At 31.8% G+C, this 10,020-nt stretch overlaps 1 protein-coding gene across 1 annotated transcript in view; it reads left to right on the plus strand.

Annotated features, from left to right (window-relative positions):
* Positions 1–2,292, plus strand: part of LOC107702142 (endothelin-1 receptor-like) — an 8,257-nt gene extending 5,965 nt beyond the window's left edge. Inside the window, exons 4-6 of the mRNA XM_016504386.1 lie at positions 420–607; positions 1,936–2,044; positions 2,129–2,292. Of these exons, the coding sequence (XP_016359872.1) occupies positions 420–607; positions 1,936–2,044; positions 2,129–2,272 (441 nt within the window). The 3' untranslated portion in view covers positions 2,273–2,292. The remainder of the gene's footprint in view (positions 1–419; positions 608–1,935; positions 2,045–2,128) is intronic.
* Positions 2,293–10,020: the final 7,728 nt, after the last annotated feature.

The following is a 10,020-nucleotide window of genomic DNA, read 5'->3' on the forward strand; positions in this document are numbered from 1 at the left end:
AATGTAAAATAATATCAATATAAAACATTTATTTAGATTATGTAAGTATAATATTTTTTTAATTGTTAACTTGTTATATTTATAAATAAATAAATATATAATTATTATATGAATATATTTATTATATAAACATAATATAATAAATAAGAATATATAAATAAGATTAAATACGATTTTATATTGGTGTTCTATACATTTTATATTTTTTAAATATACATATATGTATTATATAACTATACTTATATAACTATACTAACTATACTAAATATTATTTGTAAAACATTTTAATTAGCTGTATTTTCATAATTAAAACAAGTAACTAAATGTGGCATCTCCATCAATGTTTTATTGCATTTATATTTACATATAAAATGTGGCATTTTTGTGTGTGTTGACGATGTGTGTGTGTGTGTGTGTAGCTCTACAGGGACGTGAAGGTCTGGTGGTTGTTTGGCTTTTATTTCTGCGTGCCGCTGGTTTGTACGGTCGTCTTCTACACGCTCATGACCTGTGAGATGCTCAGCAACAGGAAGGGCAGCCTGAAGTTTTCCCTGAGCGAACACCTCAAACAGGTGAAGAACCGAACACTGAACGCTGAAATGAACCAGCCGAGACCATCATTTACTAACATACGTGTGTGTGTCTGTGTGTGTCTGTGTGCGTGTGTGTGCGTGTGTGTCTGTGTGTGTGTGTGTGTGTGTATACCCATGTTATTATACAAATTTGTGTCCTCATAAACCACATAAACATGCACACACACACACACACTCACACACACTCGCACACACACACACGCACACACACGCACAACAGTGTTACTGTAGAATCATATAGACACTATTATAGATTTTATTACAATTTTGAATTTACTTATATTTTCATGTAGTTTTCATTTTAAGTTTAGGTAAAATTGTAGTAATTTTTGTGTTTTTGTTATTATTAATAGTTTTTAATTTAAATATGTATGTATAGTTTTTATTACTCAACTCAACTTTATTTTATACATAAGAATGACCCAAAGTGCTGTTTTGTACCTTGATATAAAAAAAAAAAAATAAAGAAACTTTTATTTTTTAATTTTTTATTTAATTTCAGCTAGTTGCCGAGGCATCATTTCTCATTTTCATTTAGTTTAACTTGATGTACTAAAATAAATAAAACGAATAATGTTTTTTTTTATTAATACAAATTAAACTTCTTAACAAAACTTAACTTTTAAAGTTGGATTAACACAATACCATAAGAGCATGACATAACAATGTGGAAAATAACATTATAAAATATTTACAAACATACAAATAAAACCATATTTATTAATAAAAAATACACTTATTAATAAAACTTACATTTTGAAGTTGGACTAAAGCAATGCTATAAGAGCATGAACATAACAATGTTAAAATAACATTACAGATATTCTAACAAACATACAAGTAAAACAAATTTATTAATAAAAATGTAACTTACTAATAAAACTTACATTTTGAAGTTGGACTAAAACAATACTATAATAGCATGAACATGACAATGTTAAAATAACATCAACAATGCTTACAAATTAAGCAAATCATTCACAATATTCAGGCTTAATCAAAAGCCAAAGCAAATAAAAAATCTTTAGGCTAACTTTAAAAATTAAGTTTTATTAATATGTTTAATTTTTATTTATTTTTAAAAATAAAATTAAAATATAAATACTTTTTATTTTAATAAAATAAAATTATTATAATAATATTTTTTTTATATTTTATTTCAACAAAAAATTTTTTTCGTTAGTTTTAATTAACTATAATAACACACACAAAGCCATAATATTAGAAAATCTAGCATATTTTATAGTAATGCATCAATGAAATAAGAAATGCAATTCTTTAATGTGTATTTTGTGCAGTTTATTGATTTTCACCTATTTGTGTTGTTGTTTTTGTGTCTCAGTTTCTTGCTGGTGTTCGATTACCTGAGTATAAATCTGGCCACCATCAACTCCTGCATCAATCCCATAATCCTCTACTTCGTCAGCAAGAAGTTCAAGAACTGCTTCAGGGTACAGAGAGCTGTAATGAGTGTGATAACAGAGCGCAGTGATGCTGTGAGGATCTAATCTCTGCTGTCTCTCTGTCTCTGTCAGTCGTGTTTGTGTTGCTGGTGTTATCCGGCCGGCTCGCTCTTGAGCAGCGTCGTGCCCCTGAATGGGACCAGCTTCCAGTACAAGAGCCCTGATCAGAACGGCTTATCAGACCGGACCGCGCTGCGCAAGGACAGCTACAACTGACCTCAATCACACACACACACACACACACACACACACACCGCTTCAACCTTAACTACACAAATATGAACATATATATTTATAATTGCACTATATTGCACTGGTTAATTGTGCCTACTATTATGAAAGTGCATCTTTTTAGCATGCATCATATATTGTTATATAAATATGCATTTTAAACATGCTTTCAGATGTGATTTCGGACAGGGAATGTGCTCAGAACGTTCTGGAAAGGTTCTTAATAAACGTTATTATTAAAAAGTTAAAAACAAAGCTAAAAGTTATTCATAAACGTTCTTCCTGTAACATTAAAAGAACATTTATCTTTCTTTATTAACGTTTTCAAAATGTTTCGACGCACAGTGTTTATAAATTGTTCATGGAACGTTTTATCTGGACATTCTTCTCACGTTTTCTTAAATGTTAGACAAACTAATAATGTTCTCAAAACGTTACCACAAAAACGTTATTTATACGTCATTCATGGAACATTTTTTAACTAAATGTTTTATTTGGACATTCACCTAACGTTTTTTAAATGTTAGTAAAACTAACAACATTCTCAAAATGTTAGCACAAAAAGATTCTATATACATTGTTCATTGAACGTTTTTCCTGAAATATTTTAGTTGGATGTTGATGTAATGCTTTTTTTTAAAGTTAGACTAACTAATAATGTTCTCAAAATGTTAGCACAAAAACAATATTTATACACCGTTCATGAACCTTTTTTTCTGAAACATTTTAGTTTAGTTCGACGTTCATCTAACTTTTAAATGTTAGACAAACTCAAAGTTCTCAAAACGTTAGCATTTTTTTTTTAAACGTTTTAGTTGGATGTTTGTCTAACGTTTTTTAAATGTTATCTGCTTGTTTCAGAGAACATTCAAAAGTAATGTTCACATAATATTTGCAAAATTATAAAATGCAATGTTAACTTAACATTCGCATAGCCAATGAAAAAAAAACATGAAACATGTTTAGAGAACGTTCATTATTAATTAATGGGAGCGTTAGCAAAACGTTCTTAGAACGTTAGTTTTGTTAGCTGGGTAGCCACATAATTAAGGCTCATTCACACCAAAGAAGATAACTAACTATAAAGTTTTGATAATCAAGTCCACAACTGCATTTATAATAATAACGACAAAGAGGAACGATATCATTGGAATCACTCTCAGAATGTTTTTTTTTCCCAGCTGATGAGCTTTAAAAACATTGACAGCCGATTAGAATCCACCCAAGTTGAAAGAGTTCGCGCATTTGTGCGCGCTTAAAATAAACATAACACGCCTTTATACTTCCCCATCAACACCACGCCCCCTCTACAAAACCCCGCCCTCCAGCCATCTCAGCCAACCCGATGTCAGCAAACCTGAAAACGCAAAACGACTGACAGCCAGAGAGCATTTGTGATTGGCTAGTTTTTTTTTAGATTTTTTTTTTTTTACAAAAGACTACATATTATACATAAACTTTATACGTGATGGTATTTAATGACTTGTATCGTATATTTAATAGATTACACTTTCAGTAGGTTTGTAAAAGGCGTCTTTATGCATGTTTGAAGTGAGTTTGAAGTGAAGTGACCATTTTCTTCGGAACAGTGAATCATTTTGCGAAGCGGTTCATGTGATTCAGTTTCCAAAGGCTCAGTTTCTCATGTCACTACTGTAAACAATGTACAAAATATGTTATATTTTACAACCATTTACATTGGGAACTATGTCAAGAGCAGCTTGAATAGGAGAAATGGCATTGGAGAATCGGTTTACTCACATCACTTATATCCTCAATGAACTTGTTTGCAACAGAAAGGTTAGATTAGGTTTTGCTAATCTATTTACAGCCATGTTGTTTTAGTCAGTAGCTCTGAAAACAGCTGTGAGAAGGTACAATGAAATGTTCTTTTTGTTTAAGATGTTGTAAATAAATGTTTGATGTGTGTTTATCCAAGTCACAGTGTGTGGTCCGTTGGTTGTGAAACTCGGCTTCAGAGACAGGATTATGGTTTTATTCCCACAGAATTGACTTTCCATTAGTGGGAAGTGGTTCAAGTGGAAAGCTTTTTTACTCCCCCAGGAAATAGTTTCTATAGAATTACGAGGGCTGACATGAGATCGGTTGAATTACTGAGAATAAATCAGCCACAGTTTTATATGAATGTGCTTTGTGTTGGAAAGTACAGTAACCTTTATTAAATATAGGCCTAGTTTATTAATAAAATACTCATTTACATTAATTTTTTATTCATTTGTCATATTTTGTCAGATCTACTGCATTGATTACAACTATTAGACAAAAACAATTTATGCATATAAGACGATATCTAATGTTACGTTCATAACAGAAAATCGCAAACGAACAGTGAAGGCTTAGCTCATGAATATTAATTACGTAATGTGACGTCCGCCCAAATAGCAAGCAACGAATCTTATAGCTATGAATATTAATTAGATTACGTCAACCCAATGTTGAAGACAAAATTGCGAAGGTTCGGATTACGAATATTTCATTAGTGTACGTCAGAAATTATTAGCCGCATTTCAACTGCGCTAAATTAAATGAATTAGCATTTTAAACGAATCGGTTGATTTAAAGATTCAACTCACTCATTAAGACTGTCATTTGCTGCCACCTACTGGCGGTTGTAGTTTCAAATTTTAAAAAGTAGCTCATTATTTCATTTTTGCAATCATTTCTTCATTAAAATGTTGTATTTAAACTTAACATAACTTATGTTTATAGTGATTTCCTTTGATTGTTAATAGCCAACATTATTGTTAATAGCCACTTTTATTCAGATTGAATTTATTTAATTTAAGAATCTGACATAAAAGGACACAAATATGACAATACATTTTCATAATAATACATCTCTTTGTTTATTTCTGCTCAGTGTTATTTCAGGGTTTTGATCTCTCAACTGAGAGAACACATCCTGTTTATTGTACTATAGTGACTATTTAATATTACATCTAAACTTTGACTAGGCTAGACATGTTGCCTATTAATTGTATTCAGTATATGAACCTGAAAGCATATTTTAATTTTGTGTATTTTGTGTTACTCCATAATAATGTTCTAGTTGAGGGCATTTGTAGTATAGGTATGGGGCCCAAACATAACCTCAAGCCCAGGGGCTCCCGGCCCTGTAAGTCCTGCCCTGGTGTATGTGCTCTGATGCTCCAAGCAGGTTACCAAGCAACGCCAGCCTCTCCTGTTTAATATTCATGAGCTAAGCCTTCTCAATAGTAGGATTCGTTATTTGGCTCATACGGTGATCATGCCCTGTTCGTGAGCAGCCTCCTCCGCTCTATCTATCTATCTGTCTATCTATCTATCTATCTATCTATCTATCTGTCTAGAATATAATTTTTTTTTTTTTTCAAATTTCTCATATATTTTAGGGAGTTTTTCCCAGACTTAATGGACTAGTTCACCCAAAAATGAACATTTGCTGAAAGTTTACTCACCCTCAGACTATCCAGGATGTAGATGAGTTTGTTTCTTCATCAGGTTTGTAGAAATGTAGCATTGCATCAGTGTCTCAGCAATGGATGCTCTGCAGTGAATGGGTGCCGTCAGAATGAGAGTCCAAACAGCTGATAAAAACATCACAATAATCCACAAGTAATCCACAGCACTCCAGTCCATCAGTTAATATCTATCTATCTATCTATCTATCTATCTGTCTAGAATATAATTTGTTTTTTTTTTCAAATTTCTCATATATTTTAGGGAGTTTTTCCCAGACTTAATGGACTAGTTCACCCAAAAATGAACATTTGCTGAAAGTTTACTCACCCTCAGACTATCCAGGATGTAGATGAGTTTGTTTCTTCATCAGGTTTGTAGAAATGTAGCATTGCATCAGTGTCTCAGCAATGGATGCTCTGCAGTGAATGGGTGCCGTCAGAATGAGAGTCCAAACAGCTGATAAAAACATCACAATAATCCACAAGTAATCCACAGCACTCCAGTCCATCAGTTAACATCTGGAGAAGACAAAAGCTGAAACAAATCCAGCATTAAGACGTTTTAACTTCAAACTTTTTTGTTGTTTTAGCTTATTTTCATGCTTGTTTTATCTTATTTTAAATAATTTTAAGTCAATGTTTTGAGAACCACTGATCTAGATCAATCACAATCAATAATATCATGTATATGGATGGATATATATACACAGTATATATATATATATATATATACTGTATATATATATATATATATAATCAGTCATCCAGTTTCTCTGTCTATGTGCTGTAGTGTGTGTCAGCTGTGTGGAGTTTATGATGAAGTAATAAAGTAATTTCAGCTTCAGAAACACATGGATGTACCTCGTTACCGTCCACAACGCCTCACAGCTGGTATATATTGATTATATATATTGATTTATAATTTATATTACAGTCACAGACTGTGGCACTAAGAAAAGACAACAATGTATTACTGATACTGACACATGCTAATAATAATTAAAAAACAGAATAATTAAATGCTATAGTCAAATGTCTGAAACTATTGATCAAAAACATCGAAGGAAGATTGGTTTGATTTGATTGTTTTGTGTTGAGTTTGCGATGTACTGCCTGCTGCTGTTCTACCGAACTTTGAGAGAAGAGCTGAAGCCTCTGCTCTGCATCAAACTCGTCGTCTTTGCGTCCTTCTGGTACGTTCATGTTCACACAGAATCATTCAAACACACACTAATGGTTGCTAGGGCGTTGCTATGTGGTACTAGGCTGATGCTAGGGTGTTTCTAGGCAGGTTGTAGGGTTTTCAGGGTGGTTGCTAGGGTGTTGTTAGGCAGTTGGTTGCAAGGCAGGTGATAGGTGTTATAGATGGTTGCTAGGGCATTGCTATGGGGTACTAGGCTGTTGCTAGGGTGTTTCTAGGCAGTCTGTAGGGTTTTCTGGTTGTTAGGGTTTTGTTAGGCATTTGGTTGCAAGGCAGGTGATATGTGTTATAGATGTTTGCTAGGGTTTTTCTATGTAGTACTAGGGTGTTGCTAGGGTGTTTGTAGGCAGTTTGTAGGGGTTTCTGGGTGGTTGCTAGGGTGTTGCTAGGAAGTTAGTTGCAAGGCACCTCACAAGTACACACACACACACACACACTCATCAACTGTTTTTGAACAGGTAATATAGAGTGTTCTTGTGCGATGGCTGCCAGCTCTTCAGGAACTCAGCAAACAGAAATGTAGCGAATACTCTGTTCCGCAGGTGTGGCAGGATTTTGGGGCAGGGAGAAAGAGGTTTGTGTGGACGACCCGAGACATGGCCATTCAGAAACCAGCTGGCACCGTTTTCCTGCAGGTGGACGTCTCTGTCTGACAGAAGAAGAAAGAAGATGGTTTTAGCATGCAAACAGAAAAACAATCAAACAATCGGGACAGGACGACACAAAAGCATGATACATCCAAACGTTCATTATTTTTAACTAAAACTTAACCATAAATTTTTAACCATTAAAAATTCATTTTTATTACTTGAAATTAAATAAACATTAACTGAAATAAAATAAAAATAAATAAACTTTAAGTTACTTTATTTCAGCTAGTTATCAGGACAACATTTCTCATTTTCATTTAGTTTAATTTTATGTAAGAAAATAGCTAAAACTAAATAAGTAAACTAAAACTATAAACTGAAACCTGATTAAAAACTATAGACATTAAATATATTTAAATACCACTATATATATATATATATATATACACCACTGTTGCACACTGGGTGGCATTAAATGTGCATTTAGGTAAACAAGAAGAGGAAGTTATGTGTTGAATATGAATGAATGAAAGTTAAGGAAATTAACTCCTTAAACATTTTAAACAGGTTTATGTACTACTATAGTATTTATATATAGTCTTTTATTTTTATATTTTCAATTTTCATTTTAGTTTTAGTAATTTTTTGACAAAAGTTCATTTTTATTAGCTTTTTTTATATTTTTATTTTTAAACTAACTTTATTTCAGTTAGTTGCCAAGGCAACATGTCTCAAGTTTTTACATCTAATATTTATATTTGATTCTATTTCAGCTTTATTTCATTTAGCAAAATTATTATTATTATTATTAAAATTAAATGTATTTGAACACCCTATTTTATGGACTGTGGAGTGGAGCACAAGAAAGGTTCAAATGTAGCAAAATATTAAAAGGAAATACTGAACAAAAACAAAGTTCAAAAAAAGATTTGAAAGTTTATGTTCAATAAAAAAATATAAAACTAAATCTAGACTCACTTTATTAAAAATCTTGTCGATGAGTCAACCGAATGCTTAATGACTATTAGTATTACAGTTTTTACTATAACCAGGCTTTTGAACTAAAATTTCAAAACCATAACGCCATTTTTCAAAAAGCACTCCCATTTTGCTGAACTATAAACACTATTCCCCTGCCTTAACACATGAGTCAGATTTGGTGAACTGTTACTGCAAGATAATACGTTTAAGGTTTTCTTTATATTTTATTTAATTTGGTTTACTACAATAACTAAAACTGAAACTAAAATAAAAAATTTATAACATTAAAAACAATGAAAATGACAAAAACAAAATTACTAAAGCTTTAAAATTAAAACAGAATAAATAAAAATAAAAGCTAATTTATAATATAAACTGTAATAGTATCACAGTGATACTAAAAAAAGAAATTAATACTTTTATTGATCAAGGACACATTAAATTGATCAAAAGTGCCAGTAAATACATTTATAATGTTAGAAAATATTTCTATTTCAAATAAATGCTGTTCTTCTGAACTTTCTATTCATCTGTGAATCCTGAAAAATAAAATGCATCACAGTTTCCACAAAAATATTGTGCAGCACAACTGTTTTCAACATTGCTAATAATCAGAAATGTTTCTTGAGCAGCAAATCAGCATATTAGAATGATTTCTGAAGATCATGTGACACTGAAGACTGGAGTAATGATGCTGAAAATACAGCTGCGCATCACAGAAATACATTACACTTTAACAGATATTCACATAGAAAACAGCTGTTTTAGATTGTAATAATATTTCACAATTTTTACAGTATTTTTGATCAAACAAACGCATCCTTGATCAGCAGAAGAGACTTCTTTAAAAAATATGAAGAAAATTGTGTTGATTTTTAAATGGTAGTGTGTAATGTTTTGTAAATTATTATTCATATATGAGACTACATGTGCATAAGGTCATGAACTCCATTACCCATGTTCCCCCTCAGCAGGCCCTTGGTGACCTTTGACCAGAGGATGTAGTCAGGTTTGGGCGTCTGCGGTGGAGAGGAGCAGGGTTTGGGAATGAAGAAGGAGGGTGTGAGCGAGAGCAGCGCAGACGCAGGGATGGAGTAACAGTCTCTCTCTCGCAGCCGGAGTCTCTCAGCATACGTCAGGTGAGAACATGAGATCAGATACCTGCAGGAGCAAACACGGATTACATCACTTCAGCTAAATATACAGTATATATATATACATACACACATAATTTATACAATTGTATTAAATGTATGTCGAATAAATATATATTTGAAAGATTAAATATGTAAAATATATATTAATTACTTTTTAATTTTGTGTGTGTGTGTATATATATATATATATATATATATATATATAACTTTAGGAAAATATATAGCAACTACATAATTATAATTCTTAAAAATATTTTTAAAAATATACAATTATAAAAAACAACTAAATATTGTAATTATATATGTGTGTATGTGTGTGTATATATATATATATATATATATA

This window comes from Sinocyclocheilus anshuiensis, unplaced genomic scaffold (assembly GCF_001515605.1).
Source record: "Sinocyclocheilus anshuiensis isolate Anshui unplaced genomic scaffold, SAMN03320099.WGS_v1.1 scaffold1762, whole genome shotgun sequence".
In the NCBI taxonomy this organism is placed as follows: domain Eukaryota; kingdom Metazoa; phylum Chordata; class Actinopteri; order Cypriniformes; family Cyprinidae; genus Sinocyclocheilus; species Sinocyclocheilus anshuiensis.